Source organism: Lacerta agilis, chromosome 10, assembly GCF_009819535.1.
Source record: "Lacerta agilis isolate rLacAgi1 chromosome 10, rLacAgi1.pri, whole genome shotgun sequence".
NCBI lineage: Eukaryota > Metazoa > Chordata > Lepidosauria > Squamata > Lacertidae > Lacerta > Lacerta agilis.
The window spans coordinates 62,822,791-62,848,050 of NC_046321.1; the positions used below are offsets into that span (position 1 = coordinate 62,822,791).

The 25,260-nt window shown below is 44.0% G+C and overlaps 1 protein-coding gene across 1 annotated transcript; it reads right to left on the reverse strand.

Moving 5' to 3' along the window:
* Positions 1 to 1,009: 1,009 nt before the first annotated feature.
* Positions 1,010 to 24,770, reverse strand: ERGIC2 (ERGIC and golgi 2). The gene is made up of 14 exons (XM_033162957.1): positions 24,694 to 24,770; positions 21,598 to 21,743; positions 19,912 to 20,020; positions 16,681 to 16,727; positions 15,414 to 15,484; positions 14,644 to 14,684; positions 13,173 to 13,274; positions 11,685 to 11,780; positions 10,035 to 10,090; positions 8,820 to 8,918; positions 7,420 to 7,517; positions 6,409 to 6,571; positions 5,065 to 5,144; positions 1,010 to 1,626 (listed from the first exon to the last, which is right to left on the reverse strand). Exons 2-14 carry the CDS (start codon positions 21,701 to 21,703, stop codon positions 1,561 to 1,563), a joined length of 1,134 nt encoding a protein of 377 aa, XP_033018848.1. The 5' UTR covers positions 21,704 to 21,743; positions 24,694 to 24,770; the 3' UTR covers positions 1,010 to 1,560.
* Between the last annotated feature and the right edge of the window lie 490 nt (positions 24,771 to 25,260).

Here is a 25,260-nt window from a genome sequence, read left to right on the forward strand (position 1 = left end):
CAATCCTGGAGCCATTCTGACTCTCCCAATGACCTCAAATATTCCTCTGCAGTAAGGAAGGGAAATGGGGAAAGGCTTCCCATTGTCTTTTTACTTACAAATCCTGTCTCAAGGGCGTCTTTGTGTATGAACAGGGTGAGCCTGTGACGTGGATTCAGCAACTAAAATATTAACCATCACAAAAGAATGGCCAGGCTGCCCAGGTAGTGCAACCAGGGACCATTATCAGGTATCCTGGCAGACAGGATTTCTGCTGCAGACCGCCTCCTATGGTTTATGTAGGATGATTTTAGGGTAGTCTTTGGCTAATGTCAAAAGTCTTTAAAGGTTCCCACACCCTTTTGTTCAGGGTCTCTCCCTCCTTGAAAGGAGGGGAGGAAACTTTGTTGCAAGAGAAAAATTAATATCTGCCTTGCTTTCCACTGGATTCTGCCTCCATCCATTCTTCTGTGACCAATCATGGACTAAGGGGACACAAGAGTCCCATTGGAGAGTTTGGCAGCAAAAGCCCAATTTTTACATCAAAATTCTGACTGGTCTTTCCACTTTGGTCTGTCCATCTAATATGGAAGATAAGCCCTTTCGTCCCATTGATATTCAAGTAGCACCAAGCATTGCACATTAAATTTATATCCTAATTTCTGCAACGCAAGGGACACCAAAATGCACCTGTTTTTCTCAGTTGACTCCATTCTGATCTTTTCTGCAATTACGTTGAACACTTATAAATGTAAGACACATTGTGATCCTCACAGCAGGCCAGGGAAATGCTTTAAACGCCGAGCATAAATTTGAATAACCCCCATCAGCTGCTTTTGCATTCCCCCCTCCACGGGCCCCAGCAAAATGAAGCCCCCGTTCTTCGAGACCAACATATGAAATTATGAAGAGGCAGCATGACTTTCTGACTTATCTGTTCTCCCTTTGGAAGCGATGGGGTTGTTTTCCCAACACCGTTTGTTTCAAGCAAGAGTCGCCCCATTTAAAAAACTGCACCCACTCTCGGTTGTGTGTTTCAATTTGCTTCCTTTCATGTGTTTGATTTCCATATTCCAATTATAGCACTTAAAATACATCTTATGTTACCTGCTGTTGTTGTTTTCTTAAAAAAAAACACAACCCATAATGAAACTTCAATTCTTAAGCAAGTTCTGTTAATTATCCTGCTACACTGTATATTGAAAAATACACACTTCACTCGTCTGCGCATAGTTTTGGTCAGAAATAGGCAAAACCTGGAATCTAGAGTGCTGTACGTTGATATTTCAAGGCCCAAATCCTGTTTATGTGGAACAGCCGAGTCCTGCTGTGAACTACAGACACATCCACAGTCTTTGCTCATTCCAGAAGATTCCATGGCCTCTTTCTGAATTCTTAAAAGGACAGACAAGTCACACAGATAGGGTTGGTCGGTTGCTTTTTTCCCCCTTTCTCTTTCCAAAGGCTTGATTATTTCTGCTGCCCATCAGCACTGTCTTAACATATTGCACAATGTTTAGTTATAAAAATGTCTTCTGCATCAGGCAGAAAGAAAGAAGGAGAGAGTTTCTGAAGGAGTTGCTACTGCATAGCGTCATCTGTCACCAGAGGCACGTGGTTGTTTAGGTGGCCATCTTGGATTGGAACCTACAAAGGAGATAGCGAAGCAGGAAAAAAAGTCACTTTATTCTTTCTTTCTGTTTTTCATTTACTGCCGCCCGCTTCCTTGCATCTACCTAATATTTTTCCACAAATAAACCCCATAAAGGCAGTGGGGAACTCGGTTTGGGCACACTGGTGCGAGCATCTGCTCGGCCCCAGTGTTGCATCAAGCCCTCACTCTCAGCAGCAGGCAGTGACATGAGGCGTGGGGGGTTTTCTGTGGTAATTTCACAAGATTTATAGACCACCCGGTTGTAATAAAACGTCAACACAGTTCACAAAAGAATTGTCAAAAAAAAAAAAAAAAAATCGGGGGGGGGGAGTTCTCTGAAGCTTTTCTTTTAGGAATTCTAAGTGCCAAAAATCCAACAGATCTGAAAATACTATTTATGTAGGCAGCCACTGTCACTCAGGTGTTATTGGCCCAGAGATGGAAAGAAGACAAGAGTACCGACCAGAGAAGAATGGCAGATCAAGTTGATGGACTATGCTGAATTGGCAAAAATGACCGGAAGAATCAGAAATCGGGAAGACCAAAATTTTAATCAGGAATGGGGGAAAATACATAATTTACCTTAAAAAACCATTGTAAACAATTAAAATTAGTAGTAGGATTGGAATAACACTTGAAGTTTGATGTTGACTTATGGGTACAATGGAGTTTTAATAGATTTGGATTTATAGTCAAGATGCAGGAGGAAAAGGTTAATAAGGATCCACAAAGGGGAGGAGGGAAGCTCAGGAGATTCAGCGGAATTCCCTTATGTTGGTGGTTTGATAATTGTTTGTAAATTTATAAAATCTGAAAAATTAATTATTATTATTTTAAGAAGTTCTCTGAACAGCCAAGTTTCCGGAGTAAACTTCATATTTTGATGCCAGGATTTTTCTCTCAGTGGACTAAAATTCAACTGTGCCTCAAGTTTTTAGCCAATAATTAAATATTTGCTGGAAATTATTTATGGACCAGACAAAAGACTCCCTTTTCCAGCTGCAAATACGAGAACTTAGTAAATCTGGAGGTCCTCACTCCAGCTCTTGGAATTCTGTTCCGAATGCAATCTAGCTCATCTGAGATTCTGAAACCCTAGATCAGACCCAAAGAACATTTTGCCCAATTTTTCATTTTACTGGGTTCAGCATAGGGATAAACTGCCTTCCCTAGAGCCCATGGGTGATAAAGCACCCATGAACCAACAAAAATATATATGGGAGTGTTCCCCCCCCCCCACCAGTTGGTACCAACGATTGTTCCAAAGAAAGAGGGTTGGGTAGCAGATCTGGAAACATCAAAACCAGATTGCGAGAGTTTGCCAACTAGAAGAGCAAGTGTATCCCTGGATCTTCCTTTCTGGTAGAGAGGAGTTATTATTCTCTGTACTGGATAGTGGCAATTATAATTCCCTGTTTAATGCTGTATTGTGTTTTTAATATTTGGCTAGGAGCTGCCCAGAGTGGCTGAGGAAACCCAGCCAGATGGGCGGGGTATACATAAATTATTATTATTATCATTATTATTATCATTATTATTATTATTATTATTATTATTATTAACGAAAGGGGGAGTATGATGAGAAGAACTGAGCAGAATACAGCTTCATGGGAGATTTTTGGAGATCAGTCTCTTTTGACAGAGCTGGCTGGACAATACTTCAAATAATGAGGAGTGTTATTGCTCTGCAGAATTCCCAATCTCCATCCCAAGGCTGCTATTAACACCTGCTCTAAAATCCTCCTCTCAGTTTTTCTGACTCCTTGGTCTAGGCTAGCATTCTCAGTGGCTTTATAAAATGAAATATTGAAAGCAGAAGTACACTCAATAAGTATACAGTGGTACCCCGCAAGACGAATGCCTCGCACAACGAAAAACTCGCAAAACGAAAGGGTTTTGCGAGTTTTTAGTTGACTCGCGAGACGAATTCGTCTATGGCTCTTTTTCGCAAGACGAATTCGTCTGGCGAGGTACCACTGTAAGCACCGGATCCTCGCCCCGCCGTGTTTTAAAGCTGCAGGGAGTGCTGCTGTTCGCTCCTTGCAGCTTTAAAACGCTGCGTGACGCGGATCCGGTGCGCGGGGGGCGGCGTCAGATCGCGCACGGCCATCCAAAATGGCGGCGCGATCCCCCCCGCCCCCCGGAGCCTTGCCCCGCCGTGTTTTAAAGCTGCAGGGAGTGCTGTTGTTCGCTCCTTGCAGGTTTAAAACGCGGCGCGGCGCGGATCCGGTGCGCGGGGGGCGGCGTCGGATCGCGCACGGCCATCCAAAATGGCGGCGTGATCCCACTCCGCCCCCCCCCCCCCGCGCACCGGAGCCTCGTCGCGCCGTGTTTTAAAGCTGCAGGGAGCCAACAGCAGCACTCCTGTTCGCTCCCTGCAGCTTTAAAACGCGGTGCCGCGCCATTACAGGGAGCTGTAAAGGCTTACCTTTTTCTCCGGTCGGGAGGGGTGTTGTGCATCGCGTCCATCTTGGATCGACTGTGCATGTCTGCGATCTCCAGACATGCACAGTCGATCCAAGATGGATGCGATGCACAACACCCCTCCCGACCGGAGAAAAAGGTAAGCCTTTACAGCTCCCTGTAATGGCGCGGCACCGCGTTTTAAAGCTGCAGGGAGCGAACAGGAGTGCTGCTGTTGGCTCCCTGCAGCTTTAAAACACGGCGCGACGAGGCTCCGGTGCGCGGGGGGGCAGAGTGGGATTGCGCCGCCATTTTGGATGGCCGTGCGCGATCCGACGCCGCCCCCGCGCACCGGAGCCTCATCGCGCCGCGTTTTAAAGCTGCAGGGAGCCAACAGCAATGCTTCTGTTCGCTCCCTGTAGCTTTAAAACACGGCGCGGCGAGGCTCCGGTGCGCGGGGGGGCGGAGTGGGATCGCGGCGCCATTTTGGATGGCCGTGCGCGATCCGACGCCGCCTCTCCCCACCGGAGCCTCATCGCGCCACGTTTTAAAGCTGCAAGGAGCGAACAGCAGTGCTGCTGTTCGCTCCCTGTAGCTTTAAAACACGGCGCGGCGAGGCTCCGGTGACGGTCGGAAGGGGCCCCCGGACTTTTTTTCCCATAGGAACGCATTAATTAAATTTTAATGCGTTCCTATGGGAAACGGTGCCTCGCAAGACGAAATTTCCGCAAGACGAAAAGTCTTGCGGAACGAATTAATTTCGTCTTGCGGGGTACCACTGTATAGGTACAACTGCATAATCTGGCTTCCTTGAGGCACTTTGTAGCCTGCCTGAGTTTAAAGTAGTTTATAATGGTCTGGATCACGTCCCCATTGACTTTTAACTCCACTGGGCTGCTAGTAATGGCAAGTGTGTATTCTATTATTCTCAGTCCTAAGGACGACATCTATTATTATTATTATTATTATTATTAGGCATGCAAAACACATATTTAAGCACTGAGAGTCGTTCCTCAGAATACACTTACAGATGTAGATTTATGAGAGCCCAGTCTGAAACGACAGCAGATGATTTCCACTATGAATCCCCCAATGCCGTGTAAAATTCCTGCAAAAGGGAAAACAATTTGGACGTATAGAATTGCTGCGCTTTCATTATTCACACAGCTTTGTAATCAGTCATAAAATTAGAACCATTTCGGATGTTCAACTAACAGCTCTACACACAACAGGGAATGGAGACCCACCCTGACAGGCACACCTCATGTTAAGGTACCATTTGGCAAACATTCACACTCTATGGCCTGTGACCCTTCTGCTAAACTACAACTCCCATCATCCTAGGCCACTGGATAAACCTAAGCAGATTTAGGTTTAGGGTTGTGGAGTTGGGAATCCGATGATAACTGGAGGGCCGCAGCTGCATATCAGGTACACATTTAAAACATGTACACCTGAAAATGCAGCATGTGATAGTTTTGAAATTCTCCCGTGGTTAAGGAGTGTGTGGCTGTTCTCCCATGTGACAATACCACTGATTTAAAAGCAGTGACACGGTTTGTCAGTGTTAGGAAATTCCATTCCACCTTAAGTTGCAGACATGGAACTGTGGTGTGTCACATGTCTGTTTACATACCAGCACAGATTGCTGGGAACTTTCGTTGTGTATAGCTTTTGTTTTTGCTTTTGAGACTCTCAGGAGACAAAGGAGAGATGACATGTTTTTCTTTGTCCTGATTTACAGTGGTGCCTCGCAAGACGAAATTAATTCGTTCTGCAAGACTTTTCGACTGGAGATCCCTGCAGCTTTAAAACACGGCGGGGCGAGGCTCCAGTGCTTACAGTGGTACCTCGCCAGACGAATTCGTCTTGCGAAAAAGAGCCATAGACGAATTCGTCTCGCGAGTCAACTAAAAACTTGCAAAACCCTATCGTTTTGCGAGTTTTTCGTTGTGCAAGGCATTCGTCTTGCGGGGTACCACTGTATGCTCAGTAAATCTGCTTGTAAATCTGCTTTCACAAGCCTCTCCTTGCCACTTCTGTTGCGCAGCGCGCTCTGCTAATATAGTGTGCCCAGGCTTTTGAAATCTGGGTCACTGGCTTATGTCACACCAGAGATCGGGGATTGTCCAGCAGGTCGGCTGGAAGGGCATGATCCAGCTGGGGGCTAGCCTGCTGGCCTCCCGACTCCCTCTGGGTGCCGACAGTCAGCAGGGTGGGAGATAAGGAACAAATAACAAAAAGGGGGGAGAAGAGGGAGAACTTACTCTTGTTTATGCCAAGGAGGGAGGGAAACAGTTCAAACAGCAAAAGGAGGAAACAGGCCCTTGATTTACTTCATGAAACTCTTGCAACATAATCTAAGCTTGTACCTGTCGTCGAAAATATTCCTCCAATGATGCCACAAAGCCTCACTAAAAACTGCCAAAAGGGCATGTGTTCTTCTGTCACTGTCACCATAAGGGAACTGATGTCGTATTTCATGAAAATCCCGGACACTCCATGACTGCCTGCTGCGTGGTTTATCACTCTTTCCTGGCAACAAGGGAAAAAGCCGGACACAGTTTAGCAACTTCAGATCGTGACCAAGCAAAGAGGGAGTATCTAGCTTGCACAAGACAGGAAAACAGAGCTTGTGAGCATCTTCTTGGCAACAGTGAGGTGGCACTGAAATGAAATGTTATTTGGTGAGGATGGCAAACTCACACATTGCTGGCGTTAATTAAGCAAGCAATCGCTTATTTCATTTGTACATCTCCTTTTCAAAGTTAGAACTGTGCTCAAGGCAGCTTACAACACACACAAAAATTACACAATTAAAACATAACAAATGTAGTATTTGTCAATAATAATTCGTTTGCTGTTTTAATAAATAAAACAGCGAAACACACACAACCAAACTGAACAATTTCTACATCAAACATAAAATCTAGAATAAAGATATTTTTAAAAATAGTATCAGTAATAGCAACAACCCCCACCTCCCAACAACCCCCCCCCCTAAATAATACCCCATCCCAAGAGTCTGTTCAGCAGCCTCAGCTTTTGTAGTTGGAGTCAGTCAGGATTCCAACCTCCCAGACCAGGAGGAAATGGGCTGCGAGCCAGGGGCAAGTCTTCCAGGACTAACAGCCAATATGGTCTCTTGCCTCAGCTTTACTCAGAGAAGACTCACTGAAATTAACAAACATGACTGAGTTGGCTCCATTAATTTGAGTGGGTCTTCTCTGAGTAAAATACAGTTGATTACCACCTTGAATTTGTGAATTTTTGGAACAAGAAAATCAGGTCACAATATAACGAGAGAGATATTCTATCGATACATAAGATTTATATACAACTTACACCGGCATTCCCCAAATTATCATCCCACACAGACTTACCCTTTCTGTTACTGAAAACTGATGTGTTTCTGCTGCGATTTTATACGTATGAAGCTTCGTTGGCACAACAGTGATAAAGTACTGGAACATCTGGTTGTCTGAAAGGCAAAAAAGGGGGGTACCTATTAAAACAAGACTCCCCATTTGGGAAAGAAACAGTTGGCACAGACATGCAAGCACCGATGTGATTTGAGGTGGGTTACAACGTTTTAAAAACAAGCAAAAACCTTCATAAAGGCAACCAACTGAACTGTAGCCCATTCCTGTGGTTTGCAACATACAGGCACGGCCGCTCGCAGCTCTGCGTTTTCAGAAGATCTTAAGAATCACAGAGTTGGAAGGAAGCAGCCCTGCTAGATCAGACCGAAAGCCAATGTAGCCTGGATGCCTCTGGGTGTCAGCTTCTGGAAAACACAAGTTGGGTGGATGCCTGGGGGCTGGTTGGCCACTGTGAGAACAGGATGCTGGAATATCGTGGGCCTTTGGCTGGATCCAGGAGAGCTCTTCCTGCGCAGCATCCTATTCTCACAATGGTAAACCAGAGGCCTATTGGAAGTCCTACTGAGTCCGCCTAAACCCGTGGTTCCCAACGTGGGGCACACGCCCCACAGGGGGGCAATTTGATTTTTAAGGGGGGCAATTTGAGAATGTTTTTAGACCAAGTTAATGGCCTTCCTCCACGTGAATAGGAGTTCACTTTCTGAATAATAAGAATTATATTTTGGGGGTGGGGGCATCAGGATTTTAGAGATGCTTAGGTGGGGCATGGCCAAAAAAAGGTTCTGAAACACTGGCCTAAACCCATCGTGATTAAAAGTATTGGGTTATTTGCTAAATAAATTTATGTGTGTGTGTTTGTATATCTTTCACACACAAACACACAAAATATACTTCTGAATTAGTAAAAGGCCCACCCATAATTTAGATACACTTTAGTCTTTATATAAAACTATAATATTTGCATTGTAGGACCGCCCAGAGCTTCTTTGAATGGGCTAAAAAAACAAAAACCTCATACATAATACCAACAACTATTAGGATTATTTTGAGCTGGGGAATGGTGGTGGGGGTGGGCTTTTGTGTCAAGTGTACTGTTAAAAGTTTAAGCGAAGATGGATTTTTAACGACTGAAAGATAGGCAAGAAAATCAAGCATGCAATAGGAAATAAAAACTGTTAAGGATGGCTGAAAGGAACGTTTTATTTTACTTTTTAAAACTGCCTTTCGATATTGCTTCGACTCAGGGCAGTTTACAGCCCATACAATTGAGAAAAACACCCCCCTCCCCCCCCCCAAAAAATCGCATTCTACTAAGAATTTGTGGAACATAAATAATGTAAGAAGACATTGCTAAAAATCGAACGTGAAGGATACTTTTCTGTGAGGTGAGTGACACTTACGATCCGATGCAATCTTTTCAGTGCCATCTAAAGGATTGATAACCCCCGTGATGAGCTCCCCAAAAGACAAGTGATCTATCCTGTGGGAGAAGTTGTATGCTGAAAAACAGAACAGAACAAAAGCCGCAGTTAGCATTGCTGCTTAGCTCTCCCCCAATACCTGCTGTTCTCTTTCAAGTTATGCAGTCCCTGAGAATTTCACTCTAAGCCAAACAACTGCTAACAGCTAACTTCAAGCAAGTAAGGCTTCTAACTACCTTTTAGAAGCGTATTTTTAAAATGTTTCTTTAAACCCCCACAGCCCCGCACAAAGCGACGACCCGGATTCAAAACAACAGAGCTCAAGCGTGGGCAGTTTTCCAGAATGCGAAAATGGATGCAAATATTTATGCTAACTTCAGACCGCTTATAAGGAAACAGAGGATTTGGCACGGACTTACCGTGAGCAGGACGGTCAAATAAAGAATGACTAAACAACACAGCAGACATTGTGTTTCAGAATATTAGATGGCCCAGTTCAGTATGAAACTGTGGGTGAGAACCAACAAACTGAAGCTCAGTCCAGTTAAGGCTGAGGTGCTGTTAGTGGGTGGTTCCCTAGACCGGATGGGTGGGAGATCGACTGCTCTTGATGGGAAAACGAAATTAAAAATTAAAAAATTCCTTCCAGTAGCACCTTAGAGACCAACTAAGTTTGTTCTTGGTATGGGAAGTGTGCATGCACACGAAAGCTCATACCAAGAACAAACTTAGTTGGTCTCTAAGGTGCTACTGGAAGAAATTTTTTAATTTTTAATTTTGTTTGGACTGGCAGACCAGCATGGCTACCTACCTGTAACTGCTCTTGATGGGGTTACACTTCCTCTGAAGTAGCAGGTTCGTAGCATGAGGGCACTCCTGGGTCTTTTGCTGTTGCTCCAGGCTGGTGGCCCAGCTAAGCCCCTATCTGGACAGGGATAGCCTAACTACTGTTGTCTATGCTCTGGGAACCTCAAGGTTGGGTTACTGCAATGCGTTATACGTAGGGCTGCACTTTGGCACCTCCACAACACCAAAGTAAGTGAAGGAAGCATGATCCAAGCTTGTTCGTCTGCTTTCTGTGCAAAGCATTGGGCTACGTTTGGACTTGCTAGGTTTCCATCTGCCTGATTTCCATTTGCCCAAAACATCTCATAACTAACCATCTATTCACACAAGATCACAAAAGGGACTCACATTCATGGCTCACGAGGGCTGCCAAGTGTGCGTGGCCTCTTGGGTGGGGAATTGCCCTAAGGAGAGAGAGAAAAAGAGAGGGGAGGGGACAAAGTTTCAGAATCAAAAGGATGCAAGAAAGAAGAAGGGCAAACTTCAATAGGCAGTTTATGGACTTTTCAGAGCAAAGCACCACTTACGAGGAGACACAGCCATCTGGAGACCAGCACGCCTGGAGATCGCGAGAATGGCTACCCCCTGGTGTATACAGAAGGGCAGCAAGCAACTAAAGACCTAACATTGCTCCGTGGAGCCCATGAAATAAGTCTATGTTCAGGTGCCAAGGCAGTTTTGTCTAGTGTTCAAAGTGCATGGCAAAACTGCTGCCAGGTGCCGTTAATGTAATTTGGTGTAAGCGTTTGAGGAATCTGGTAAATGAAACCTTCACTGTGCCTGGCTTGTTAGTGGACATACTCCATACTGGCTACACTTATTCGCGAGCGACCAAAACATGAGACAGAAAAAAAAATCCTTTCAAGTCACATGAGCAGAATGCAGCTTTCTCTCTCTCCACCCAGTCTCAATAGAGCCTCTCCAGAGGGTCGTGTCCCTGCCCACCCGCCCCCAAAGCAGGGAGCGCTGTGTTGTGTGGGGCTACACCAGCAGAGTCCTTGCTGATGCAATATCCCTTTGCCCAATTTTGGGTGATTCCCAAACTTGAGCCCCATATGGCACAGCCCGCACCGTGCACAGGGTCTGAAGAAGAGATCCCATCAGATGTCAAGGAAATAAACAACTATCTGACTTTTAGAAGACACCCGAAGGCAGCCCTGTATTGGGAAATTTTTAATCACTAATGTTTTACAATTTTTAATGTGCTGTAAGCCGCCCAGAGTGGCTGGGGAAACCCAGCCAGATGGGTGAGGTATAAATATTATTATTATTATTATTATTATTATTACTATCTGCCTGAGCTGCCCTCTGCCAACACAACCACCGGATACAACTCTAACGCTAAAGGTCTGAGAAAAAGAACATGATTCACAGCGTGAAACAAGCATGTGTCTTGAGATTCTTTGGTGGCAGGTTAAACAGAAAGTTAGGAAATCAGCACAGCACTTTGGCAATCATTCTGTCAACTTGCCCGACAGAATGATCCACCCTTTGCAGCGTACTGTTCTGGAGGTTTTCCAGACCCCACCAAGCCATTTTTTTTTGGGGGGGGGAGCCCCATAGTGCTAGTGAAGTCCTTGCCCAGGTTTCCACAAGCAGGACCAGTTCGTTGATTCCCATCCCAAGGGGTTCACAGGTAGAGGGAGATATTCAAAATGTTTAATCTTGAGAGGAGAAAAAATCCCAAAGGGCTTTTACAATTTTTTTCAAAAGCAGAGTTATGAAAGGGGGGGAATCACCTTAGGGTCATGGATTTGAGCCCCACGTTGGGCAAAAGATTCTTGCATTTCAGGGGGCTGGAGCAGATGAGGAAGGACACAATCGTGGCTCGTGGTCGCTTTCCAATTCTAAAATTCTATGATTCTTTGAATTTGCTTCAAGGTAGACAGGCGTGTGATCTCACTACTGATCTGTCCATCATAAAGTGAAACCCCCAACATGCCGATAAAGGAGGGAGGGGTTGGTTTATAGTGTTTTCAGTAAATGAAATGAACATACTTGCCCACAGTTATGTGAAAGTTCCCTGCTACTTTATTAACGTACAGCTGCCCATGAATTCTGCACGCATCCGGAGGTTGCAGTGACTTGTCCTCCCTGGTGGAAGAAGGAAAACAAGTTACAGCCACGGATAACGTCACTTCTCACGCACCGCAGGCATTTCTGTGTCACCAGTTATGCTATTTGCAGTACCGGGCAAACAAACAACAGAAGAAGAAGCCGAAAGTTGAGCTCCTCGGGAGCCCAGAAGGATTTCGTTGCCATTGTCGACTTCAGCCTCTGACAGGAAGAAAAGAAATGGCATGCTTGGTTTCAGAAGCAAAAAGAGACACAGTGGCAACAAGGGCAACATCCAGGAGGATGTTGCAGCCCTGAGCTATCTCAGAATGCGTGTCAGAACCGTCAAATCGCTTCCTTTCCCTGCCCCTTAAGTTCCTCAAAAACGCATTTAAGAGCCATTCGTTTCATTGGAACTTGCCAGTGAGCAAGTGTAGCATTGTTTTCTGTGGGGAGGAGACGGTGGAAGTGAGTAACCTGCAGATCAGGATGATGGATCTTAAACACACGTCGATGGCAATGGCCTCTGAAGAAACACGCATAAGAGCACGTGTGTACGTGTGTGTGTGTGTGTGTATACAGTGGTACCTCTGGTTGCGAATGGGATCCGTTCCGGAGGCCCGTTCGCAACGTGAAAAGCCCGCAACCTGAAGCGCCGTATCTGCGGAGGTGCGCAGCGCGATTTGACGCTTGTGCGCATGCGCAAAGTGTGGTTTAGCGCTACTGCGCATGTGCGAGCTGCGAAACCTGGAAGTAACCCTTTCTGGTACTTCCGGGTCGCCACGGGACGCAACCTGAAAAAAAGTAAAATGAAGCAAACGTAACATGAGGTATGACTGTATTGTTGTTGTTCAGTCGTTCAGTCGTGTCCGACTCTTCGTGACCCCATGGACCAGAGCACGCCAGGCACGCCTATCCTTCACTGCCTCTTGCAATTTGGCCAAACTCATGTTAGTAGCTTCGAGAACACTGTCCAACCATCTCATCCTCTGCCGTCCCCTTCTCCTTGTGCCTTCCATCTTTCCCAACATCAGGGTCTTTTCCAGGGAGTCTTCTCTTCTCATGAGGTGGCCAAAGTACTGGAGCCTCAACTTCAGGATCTGTCCTTCTAGTGAGCACTCAGGGCTGATTTCTTTGAGAATGGATAGGTTTGATCTTCTTGGAGTCCATGGGACTCTCAAGAGTCTCCTCCAGCACCATAATTCAAAAGCATCAATTCTTCGGCGATCAGCCTTCTTTATGGTCCAGCTCTCACTTCCATACATCACTACTGGGAAAACCATAGCTTTAACTATACGGACCTTTGTCGGCAAGGTGATGTCTTTGCTTTTTAAGATGCTGACTGTATACATATATATATATATATATATATTCCCCTGCATATAGTAAATGCTTGAAGCAAAGGATGAACTGCAAACCGCAAACATTTACCTTGGTGGTAGTGCCGTCGAGGCACTTTTTAGAGCACTTTTAAATATTATGTCTTGGAGGGAGTGTTCTTCCTGCAGCCTGCTCTGAATTATCTGCAACATCCTGCAATTCAGATGGATAACAGAGAAACAACTCAGCAGCGTAAAGGAAGGTTGGGAAACCCACGGCCATCCAGATGTTGTTTGATGCCCAACACACATCATCATCCTTGAGTCCAAGCACAACTGGAGGACCACAGTTTCCCCACTCCACGTGTGACATGGATACAAATAAAGCTGTACAATATTTAGTCATTGATACACAAACACGCATGAGATATTGGCTACTCTTATTTGTGAGCGAAAAATTTTTTGAGACAGGAAAAAACCTTCAAAGTTGCACCTGAAAGTCATATGAGCAGAATGCAGCTTTCTCTCTCTCTCTCTCCACCCAGTCTCAAAAAAGCCTCTCCAGAGGGTCGTGTCCCTGCCTGCCCACCCCCAAAGCAGAGAGGGCTGTGTTGCATGGGGCTACACCAGCACAGTTTTTGCTGATGCAATATCCCTTCGCCCAGTTTTGGATGATTCCCAAACTTGAGCCCCACAGGGAACAGCCCACACCTTGCAAAGACACTCTCAGCACCACCATATGTTAATGTGGGAGCAAGGGAACCCTTAAAAAACGCAGTGCTTGGAGGCAGGCAGGCAGTCGAGTGAAGTCGAAATGGTCACTGGGAGGAGCGCAGAGAGAAGAAACGCCGTGGTGCACCTGCAGCGGCACAACCGGATGCCTTCATCTACCCCAGCTGCAGCAAAACATGTCTCGCCTGTATCGGTCTCTAGAGCCACAAGCGCTGAAACAGCTTTACCTCACCCTCAAAGGCACACTCCTCCCTTGACTTCCAAGACAGATGGATGCCAACCGACCGGGGGGGGGGTTGGGGTTGGAGACCGGCTCTTTGTATTGTGCCCTGATGCAACCTGGTAGCCAGTACAGCTGCTTAAGAACCGGTGGGATGCTCTCCATCAGGCTGGTTCTAGTCAACAGCTGTATACCGAACCAAGCGAAGTTTCTGAGCTGTCTTCGAAAGGCAACCCCACAAACGATGCACTGCAGTAGTCCAGGGATGAGGAACCTTTGACCCCAAATATGTTGCAGGACTCCAACTCCCATCAGCCCCAGACAGTGCAGCCATGAGTCAAGGATCATGGGAGTTACAGCCCAGCAAAATCCGGAGGGACGCAGGTTTTCCCAACCAGGCAGTAGACCCATCTATGACGACTACGGCCCCCTCCATTTGCAGAAATTACACAGCAACAATTAGCGGTCACTTGAACTGCAGAAGGCCCCTAAGTGCATTGTGAGCCATTAGCTGTTTATTTTTATTTCTTAGTTTTAAGTGGAAACTTGGGGTTTGTTTGTGTCAAATTTAAACACCCACCCTTATTCGGCCTGATTACATACACTGTATTGCTCCTGCATTATTTCTTACCTTTGCCACTCTCTTTGCAAAGGACTGAGTTCAAATATTACCTGCAACGGAGAAGATTGACATTCAGTAAAGCGTTCCGCAAACCAAGCAAAAAATAAAGAATGCCGTGTTAATTTCACACGCCGTGTAAATATCTTAATTTTCCAAACAGCAACAAGAAAGATTAAAAAAAAAATAGTTGCAGTTTTGAAACTGGTTTTGTATCCCTCACATTACTAGATTTTATGAATTTTTTTTAAAAAAAATTTAAGAAATGGAAAATGTTCAGCTCCACAACAATGAACAACACTCAAATGAAACTAAACTTATGCCAATGCATGAACTTGCCTTCAATCCTTGCTATTCTTGGCGTTCCTCACCTCCCCCATCCCCAACTCTAAATTCTGGACTACAATATCCTTGGAACAGGGACTTTTATGGTAGTCAGTAAGGCAGTGTTTCTTAAACTCGAGTCCCTCACTGTTGTTGGACTACAATGCCCATCATCCCTGACCACTGGTCCCGCTAGCTATGGATAATGGGAGTTGTAGTCCAACAATAGCAGGGGGTACCCAGGTATTATGCACACTCTCTAAGGTTCATCCATCTTGTTTTACACACTTAAACCTTGTGCACAGGGCCTCTGCGAATGCCTGTCGCACCATTTGCTACTGTGGATCTTTGCCCAGGCTCATCAAAACGAAAGTACGGTAGTTTTCTATGTCCCTCTACATTTGAAAACAAACTAGCGCCTAACCGTATCTTTTATGAATCGAACGGAGCGAACTTACTGGCTCGTAAACTAATCCATCCGCAGAGGATACCATTGTTTCTGCCAGGTCTAGAACATCGGCCCCGATATCTGTTGCAAAAAAAGTTGAAATGTTAAGGCAGGCAGCTAAGAATAAAAAACAGGCCTGTAAAACTGGCACACCTAACAGCTCTTTTTCTAATGGTTTGTCTTGGAAAAAACGTCAGGTTTTATTCCTCCTGCCTCTTAAGGAGATCTCTGTTTGTCACAGCGACCTTTGGCGCCGCACAGGTGAAAAAGATTGTGCAACGGGGAGTTTTTTCGAGCCGCCCAACTGCAGCACCTTAAGTGACACGTTTCTTCCTAATGAGGACTTCGGAAATGGCACAGTCCTTCCATGACAGCAAAGCATTGCGTGGTTTGTTGCTACAGACTGCTGCCCGCACTTCTGATAAGTGAAAAAGGACAAGGAAATTTTACAATGCATTAGTTCCGGAGAAGGCTGCCGCAAAGTATATTGGCATTATTTCAGCTCGTTTTGCTTTATATTAGCTCCAAGGTGCAATTCTGTTTTTCTTTTTCTTACAGTAAGAAACGGGTGGATTCTTTTTTCTTCTTCTAAAGACAGAACTGCGTGGATTATTTTCCCCTTTCCCTCTTCCAAGTAAAAACCATAATAGTTAGAGGCAACAGAAAACCCCCACAAATGTCTTATTATCTAAAGTTTTATGTGATGCAAAGCTCATCTTGCTTAGCAAAGCTGAACTTATTCCAAAGCATAAGTAAATGAGCCTTTATGCCAGAGAAAAAGCAGAAAAATCATGTTTACTTTGTGAGTAAAGGAACGTCTGCACTTGGAAATATGGAAAGAACTTGCTCTGAGCAGACGTACCACTTTAAGTTTGTTTTATAGAAAAATGGGGTAGTGTAATAAATTACCAGAAAAAGTAAATCCACACATTTTATTATAATCCATTCCAGTAAAACTTTACAAATATTATTACGTACATCGAAAAAGCTATATATAATATGTTTCCATTATTATTAGTTGTTATATTTTTAACATCACTCCTTTTGGATTAATATTTAATAAAAAGGAAAAAGGAAATATATGTGTGTGTGTGTGTGAAATTATTGATAAAATTAACATCCCTGTGTCATGAGGTAAATGATCACACAGTCCCGGGGTTACAATTTTTGGCATCAACTCTTGTTTTTGTGGATAATAGATAGCGCCCTCCTATTACCGTAACAAAAACAGTAATTTCAAACTGAAAAAAATAACCGCATCGCATCAGAATACTTACACTGACACTTCATTGCGACAGTAATGTCTATATTTATTCTTAATTTGCTAGGGGGGAAAAGAAGACACAGCACGTCAGTTTCACAAAAGCGACATGAGATTGCTGTAGAATACAGTCACACCTTGCTTGTCAAATGGAATCCGTTTCGGAAGTCCGTTCGACTTCCGAAAACGTTCGACGCCAAAGCGTGGCTTCTGATTGGCTGCAGGAGCTTCCCGCACTCAGTCAGAAGTCGCGCCAGACGTCCAGCTTCCAAAGGACGTTCGCAAACTGGAACACTCACTTTGCGGTGTTTGGGAGCCAAAACGTTCGAGTCGCAAGGCATTCAGGATCCAAGGAATGATTGTAATTCCTATGGCATACAGTGGCTCACATGCTTTGTAGGAGACAGCAGATCATTTGTATCTAAACTATGAGTGTGTACTGTGAATTCTGAGCCAGAAGGCTAAAGGCAGATTTAGAGAGCATTTGCCACATTGCAAAAGAATGGTGGGTGTCACCTCTTGACTTCTGGAACACATAGTAGTAGTAGTAGTAGTAGTAGTAGTAGTAGTAATAATAATAATAATAAATTTATTATAAAAATCAGTCATTAAAAACTTCCCTAAACAGGGCTGCCTTCAGATGTCTTCTAAACGTCAGATAGTTGTTTATTTCTTTGACATCTGATGGGAGGGCGTTCCACAGGGCGGGTGCCACCACCGAGAAGGCCCTCTGCCTGGTTCCCTGTAACCTCACTTCTCGCATGTTCGGCCTTGCTCAGTTTGCACATAACACTGCATGCAAAACACGAGCTAAGCCCCTAATCTCCCAAATCACAGTTTGTAGGATTCAAACGACTATGTTTGGGCTATTTCTCACGCGACTGCTGCCCCAGAAATGCGGTGAACATCTCATGACTGCAAAGTATTGTACTCCTGCTCCTCTTTCAAATTGCTGTTTGTGGATCCTGAGTAAAGAACATTCTGCTTGGTGCTCTATCTATGTCCAGTTAAAATGCCGATCATTTTGCACTTGAGGCCAATGACCACTGCAAAAATCTCACCTTGGCAAAGTATTTCTCCTCGCAGAAAGCCTCAATTAAGCTATCTGAATGGGAATGCTTATAATTTGCTTCACTTCTGCTTGCATTCACACCCACAAGAGGAAGTAAGGCAAGGAACCAAGTTTGCATTTCTATTTAAAGCAAGACACAACGTCTCTACATACTTAAAAGCGGTTGTATCTGCGAGTTGAACAGACCCAAGTTACCCGTCTGAAGAAATCGGAAGAAACTCCTATGAAAGTTCCTACTTTCAGTGACTTCCGTGTGCAGAATACTGTGAACCATCACCGTGCTTCTTAAAAGGTTGGAAGGAATATAGAAAGATATGCAGAGCCTCGGGTAAGGTGGTAAGCCAGAAACACTTAAAATACTCTTCTTCTTTTATATAAGGAACAGGAAGTTGAAGCAAGTCAATAGATTTAGGGAGGAGACCCCCACATTTAACTGATCAAACAAGGCAAGATATAGGGATAGTTCACCTGGGACTTCTTACACAGCACCTCAAAATTTCCGGGCAACTCCTGCTCATTAGACTGATGTTGACACCAGCCAATTATCTCCATGACAACAAAGGAGGCAAAATGCACAACAGCTATTATTATTTGCTAAAGCATTATGATCACATCGGCTTCCAATAGAGAGGCAAGACGCTGATGACTCCCCAAAGCGATGCACAGCAGGCAAACACGTGGCAAAATGTGCTCTGATCTGAATATTATTATTATTTCTCGACTTGGGAGATGCAAGGCAGACTACCCATTGGCCATGCTTAAGAGACTGGGAGCAAGTCACGGATCGTACGCTCTCTTCCCATTGATTACGAAATCGTTGCAAGCTTTAACCATCGTTAAAGCACCGAGATTAACCACGGTTAACATGAACTTGGGTTGGGCCGTAAACAAGAATTGAAGTCAGGGCTTCAAACTGCTCAAAAATCATGGTAAGTAGCCCCAGACTTACAGCAGATTAAAAACCCTGGCCGGAACGAAAAGGTGTTCAGCTGATTGAAAATGGCATGGAAAGTGTTGGGGGAGATAATTTTATAACCAGGATGCCACCACTGAAAGGACTCTTTCCCCAGTGGTTACCAAGTGGAAAACTCCCCAAAATGGGCCCCAATGAAGCCCTAAACCAGGGGTGCCCAAACTTTTTTCAAAGAGGGCCAGATCTGATGAAGTGAACAAGTGTGAGGGCCGACAACAGTTGATTTTGTCCTGTGAACCGCCCTGAGACGTCTGGGTATAGGGCAGTATATATATTCAATCAATCAGATTGAAATATATACTGATGTCAAAGAGAAAAACAACTACCAGACCTTTAGAAGACATCTGAAGGCAGCCCTGTTTAGGGAGGCTTTTAATGTTTAATAGATTATTGCATTTTAATGTTCTGTTGGAAGCCGCCCAGAGTGGCTGGGGAAACCCGGCCAGATGGGCGGGGTATAAATTATTATTATTATTATTATTATTATTATTATTAAAAATAATAATAGGTAAATAAAGGTGAAGTCTTGTGGGAAAGGGCAAGGAGACTTCACCTTTGAGGGAAATGACTGCACAATCCTGCAGGCCATTTTTAACTCTTAACCATGGCCATGTTACACCTAAGTCTTGGCAGCAAATGGATAACTGCAAGAACATGCAAATCCAATGGTGTCAGACTTTTAAATACTAAGTGCTGGTCTATACATTGCCCAACCAGCATGGCAGCTGATTCTGAAAGGCAGGAAAGCACATTAATTCCTACAGATGTGACCAGTAACTTCATGGGCTTAGGTGATGGATTTTGATCACAAGCTCAAGGACAACGTTCACATTAGAAGTAAACAAATCAATCGTCATGTGATTCCTTCCTACAGACATTACTGAGACGGCATGGAGTTCAGCCACATAATAATGACTCTCACACTGCCAGAGTAACATGAATTATCCCCAGGTAACTGGTCACATCTGTTGGACTCTGACTAAATGCCATGCTTCCTCTCCTCAATTCTTCTTGCCCCAGGAGATAGGTAATAATTTTGTTTTTCAGCTTCTCGAGCAGCTGGGCGTTGCTGTTACCAGGGCATTCTGGATTCAAATGGAAACCTGAAAGCTATTGCCTTAGGGCAGCCAAGATTTTTTTTAGGAAGCGTAAAACAGCATGCAATCAGCACAGGTTTGGAAAGCAAACGAGCGAAAAATTACCTTGTAAAATCTTTATCTACTTCATATTCATATTTCATCCAGGTGTCTCGATAGACCATAAACTCCATTATGGTTAAGAGAGCCATTGTTGTAAATGCTATTAAAGAAACTGGGAAGAAAGAAAGAAAGAAAGAAAGAAAGAAAGAAAGAAAGAAAGAAAGAGCTAGCATAAATACAATATCCATTGAATTTGCAAGGAGCAAAAAGGTAATGTGGAACACACTTTCTGCTAAACACATTAATATGTTAAGTGATGCATTTTGGAAAGTTTCTCCCTACTCTGCTTCATGACAGTGATGCAAACTCAGGAAAAATGACTCTGCTCCTAGAAGCTGTCCACATGTGACAGCAGTCACACCCCGGGAACTGGACGACTAAACCAGGAGAAGGTGGCCAATGGGTCTCAAACCCTCAGTGAGTTAGAGACTTTCCCCTGCACTCAATTGAAAGCTACAGAAGCTGCATCGGACATTTGGCTTCCGAAAAACGTCCGCTAACACTCACTTCTGGGTTTGTGGAGTTTGGGAGCTGATTTGTTTGGGAGCCAAGCTGTTTGAGTACCAAGGTAGCACTGTACACAAAAAACGGGGCATTCACGCATGGCCACACCAAAGTATTTTCTGCGCACAGATAGTCCTTTTCTGTGTTTCCTCCCTGGTGGAGGAAAGTCTGAGAATCGCAAGCACTGGAATGCACACTGAAAGTCTTCTATCCGAACTCATTGTGCTCAATGCGAGATGCAGCTACGGCAGCCCTGACCGATCAGCGTCTCTGCTGAAATTCCTCCAGCGACAGAGAGGAAACCATCCCCCAAGGTGGTCTGTTCCCACTGTTAAACATCTGCCTTACTGACAGGAGGTTTCTCCTGATGTTCAGCCCCTGCAATTTCCAACCATTTGTTCTTGCCCTTGTCCTTCCCTCTGGAACAAGAGAACAAGACCGCTCCACCTTCTGCAAATGTGAAGTTCATGATCATGTCTCGCTTTAATCGCCTCTTCTCTGGGCAAAACATACCCATTCCTCATCATGCTTGGCTTCTAAATCCTTCACCCTTCTGGTCAGTTTCCTCTGGACCCGATTCTCCTTATCAATGACAATCAACCTCCAAGCCCCACAAGGCCTGTGCCATTCTGAAGCACAACAGGAATAATAATACTGTAATTTAATAATAATTTATTATTTGTACCCCGCCCATCTGGCTGAGTTTCCTCAGCCACTAACTGGGCTACTAACAACAACATTTGGAGGAAGCAGCGATTTCTGAAGTTAAGGCACCACATTTAAAATACCATTATAAGCCTTTTTATCCAAGAGGGTTGACCCAAATCTGTAGGGTCATTTACCCAAATCAGGGGTCCTCCAGAGAATGAGAGTCATGAGAACTTCTGACTCTAGTGAACACGGGGTAGAAGAAGAAGAGGGAGAAAATTGGGTGCAGTTCTGAGCAGAACCAATTTGGGCCACGGGGCCTCCATGAACTTTCACAAACCACATTAAAACAGGATTGGCGTGTCTCTTTAGTATGAAGTTTGCAAATCACTGTGCAACATCTCGCTCTTTTCAACATTTGTATGCTTTTTTTTATTTTGCTAATGCAGTTTGGTAGAGCAAACGATTCAACGGCGGCCCAACTTTGGTTGAACGCAATTCTTAAAAAAACGATATTAATCTGCCAGCAGGGCTTACCTGTTCCTCCAGTTGCCGTTGTCTCTATGTAGCTTTCAGGGACTTTTGGAAAGGCATCCAACTCCTTCATTAAATTCAAAGTCTTCTTCCGGTTCAGTCGCCTCATCTTCAGCAGATTCCTCAACGCCTTCCTTCATATATTCACTCTGTATTTAAGAGAGAAAAGCCCGATGGTAATAAAATTGTATTTAAAAAAAAAACACCCCTTTTCAGCTTCTCAACATTCCCTACCACAACTGAAATGAGGTGGCGAGATGAGCAGAAAACTCTCCGGGATTTACCGGTAATAACCCCAGTTCTATAAAGTTACTGAAGTGAAAAGGCATTTTACCCTAGGATATCAAGCATCCGCATTAACTGTTATTTTCTTGGTCGGCTAAAGCAACTATCAACATTTGCAGCGTGAAATTAAATCAAGATTAAGTCTGTTTTTGAGGCATACGCCAACCTCACACCTTTTAAAATCTCCTGCCAATGTCACTAATCTCTGTTTCACTTGAGAGTCCCTGTAATAAGAATGCACTAAGAATGGCTATGGAGGCTTAACATTTTACGGGTCAGCAAAAAAGCACCATGCAACCCAGCCCAATAATACTTAAGATCCTGGAAACAGATGCTGTTATTTAACTATTCCCACAACTCTGATGCCCTTGAGATACTCAACAAGCTATTGTGATTTTCTTGCTGCTTACAGCTGACACCATGACTACAAATTATAACTCTGAGTGCAAATTAGGGAAAACTGAATTTGTGCGTCAATGTTAAATAAAAAAATAAAAATAATAAAATAAAAAATTCCTTCCCGTAGCACCTTAGAGACCAACTAAGTTTGTTCTTGGTATGAGCTTTCGTGTGCACGCACACTTCTTCAGATACCTGAAGACCAACTAAGTTTGTTCTTGGTATGAGCTTTCGTGTGCATGCACACTTCTTCAGATACCTGAATAATAATAATAATAATAATAATAATAATAATAATAATAATAATAATAATAATAATAATAATAAATTTTTATTTATACCCCGCCCTTCCTCGCCAAACTGGGCTCAGGGTGGCTAACACCAATAAAATCACAACAAAAACATAAAACACTTCATTAAAATACAGATTAAAATACAATTTAAAATTAAATCTAAACTGCAGCCTCATTTTTAAGTAGCCCACCAATCACACCAAAAGAACAAAACATCAGGGTTAAACTGAAACCAACCCAAAGGCTAGGTGGAACAGCTCCGTCTTGCAGGCCCTGCAGAAAGATGCCAAATCCCGCAGGGCCCTGGTCTCTTGTGCCAGACTGTTCCACCAAGTCAGGGCCAGTACTGAAAAGGCCCTGGCCCTAGTTGAAGCCAACCTAGCGTCCTTGTGGCTTGGGACCTCCAACAAATTATTATTTGAGGACCTTAAGGTCCTACCTGGGACATGTGCATGCACACGGAAAGCTCATACCAAGAACAAACTTAGTTGGTCTCTAAGGTGCTACTGGAAGGAATTTTTAATTTTTTATTTTGTTTGGACTATGGCAGACCAACACAGCTACCTACCTGTAACTAAAATCATTCATGGAAGTCCCAATTTTCTTTTTACCTGCCAGTTATGCTGACTTTTTTCAGTTAGGCCAACCTTGACATCTAACGAATATGGCAGAATAATACGGAACCTAGTGCACGTACTATGAATTTGTCTCTACAGCTAGGCTTCTTCCCAACTGTGGAGCCTGCCGTGGGGAAAGCAACCCCGAGAAGGTTGGCTGCGGATGAACAGCAATCGCAACAGAAAGGTTCAGCGCTGCTTTCCCCCACCTGCTCAAGCGTTCATGTTACCAAGCACAGATGGATTTAGGGACACTTGTTAACAAAGATCGGCCTTCCTCAAGTTCAGATGCTTTTGGCCCACGTTCGAAATTCGCCAGGCGCATTTCGCACCTGGCTCTCGGCCACTTGCGACCATGTAAAGCCGCCCAGGCGCCTGACGTCTCCACCATCAGGTGGTGCATGCCTGGGGATCCCCGAGTCTTCACTGTTTTCACACACTAATACCCCATCCTGTAGAATTCTATCTGCTATATTTTATCTGCGCAGAATGATTCTTGGAAAGCAAAAAGTTGCATTGGAAAAATACAACTCTCAAGCCATCTGACAGCAAAATGGCAAGTAGGCATTTCATTTTGGCGACTGTAACCCTGGTTTAAGGAGCCATTTGGCACCTACAGGTGAAACTCGAAAAATTAGAATATCGTGGAAAGGTTCATTTCTTTCCGTAATTCAACTTAAAGGGTGAAACTAATATATGAGATAGACTCATGACATGCAAAGCGAGATATGTCAAGCCCTTATTTGTTATAATTGTGATGATTATGGTGTACAGCTGATGAGAACCCCAAATCAACAATTTCAACTTTGGGGTTTTCATCAGCTGTGCGCCATAATCATCACAATTATAACAAATAAAGGCTTGACATATCTCGCTTTGCATGTCATGAGTCTATTTCATATATTAAACTCCAGTAGCTAATGAAAACAATTGCTTACATCAATGGACTTTTCCACGATATTCTAACTTTTCAAGTTTCACCTGTAGCTTATATATCTGAGTTTCTAACACTGCTTCTGGCAATTCCCCTCCACCATCTCTGACCATTGGACATGCTGGCTATTGCTGGTGGGAGTCAGAATTCAACCTGAGGACATCAGGTGTGTGTGGGGGGGTTGTCCAAGGTAACACATGGCTCTGGCCAGAAGATTATATCCTGGCAAGAATATTTAAAAGGTGTTGGGTTTTTTTACCATAACTTGCATTCAGGCACTTATGAAACAGCTATGAAGTCTCCCACATTGTGCTGTTTTAGATTTCACAACCTAAAAAGCTTTTAAAAACACAATGTGTGCCATGAATTATGTAAATTCCACTACTATTTGCCTTCCCCATTTGCAGTTACCAAGCTGGGCTTAAAATCATTTTGCTGGAAGTTTCAATGGGAATTCAAACACATTAAAACTCAAACACAATTCCACTTGTGAAAGCACAGTTAAAGAAAGAAAGAAAGAAAGAAAGAAAGAAAGAAAGAAAGAAAGATTCCAGCAAATGAACAATCTTACCTTGTCCTTCAGTTCCTCTTGCAGTCTTTATTTGTACTGCAGAGTATCTTGCAACAGGATAATGAGAAGAGATGCTGAAAGGAAGAGACTAAGGTCATGGAAGGTGTTTCAAATGCACCTAAACTCTCAGGGAGATGCTTTGTTCCCATTGCCCCATTGCATTTTGGAGAGTGAGAGAAAGGGAAGAGGCTAACTAAGATGCAGAAAAGCTGAGATCTTTCAGATTTTAAAACCCACTATATTGGCAGGGTTCTGTTTACACTGGAAGACTATCGGCAATGAAATGCTTTTATATAGACGAAATGGACTCCCATGGGGTTGTTAGGTGTGGAGGGGTAAGAAAAAAAAATCACTGATTAATCCACAGTGCACCTATAAATCATGAATTACAAAGCTCTCACATTTCCAAGCATAAATAGCAAATTCCTGCTATTTATCTAATGGACATTAGTGCAAGTCTCCAGAGCCTGTCTTCTCATGCAAGGGGAAGTCCCCTAATTCACAAGAGGGTTTGAGACCCATCAGGTACCCTCACCTGGTTTAGCCATTCCCCAGGTGTGACGGCTG

Excerpts from the sequence above, each read along its gene's own strand:
- ERGIC2 (XM_033162957.1), bottom strand. The coding sequence starts at position 21,703 with ATGAGGCGACTGAACCGGAAGAAGACTTTGAATTTAATGAAGGAGTTG. Across the intron at positions 5,145-6,408 it reads AGGAATATTTTCGACGACAG|GAATTTTACACGGCATTGGG; the intron begins GTACAAGCTTAG and ends TCCCTTTTGCAG. Across the intron at positions 1,627-5,064 it reads GCTCTCATAAATCTACATCT|GTTCCAATCCAAGATGGCCA; the intron begins GTAAGTGTATTC and ends TCTCCTTTGTAG.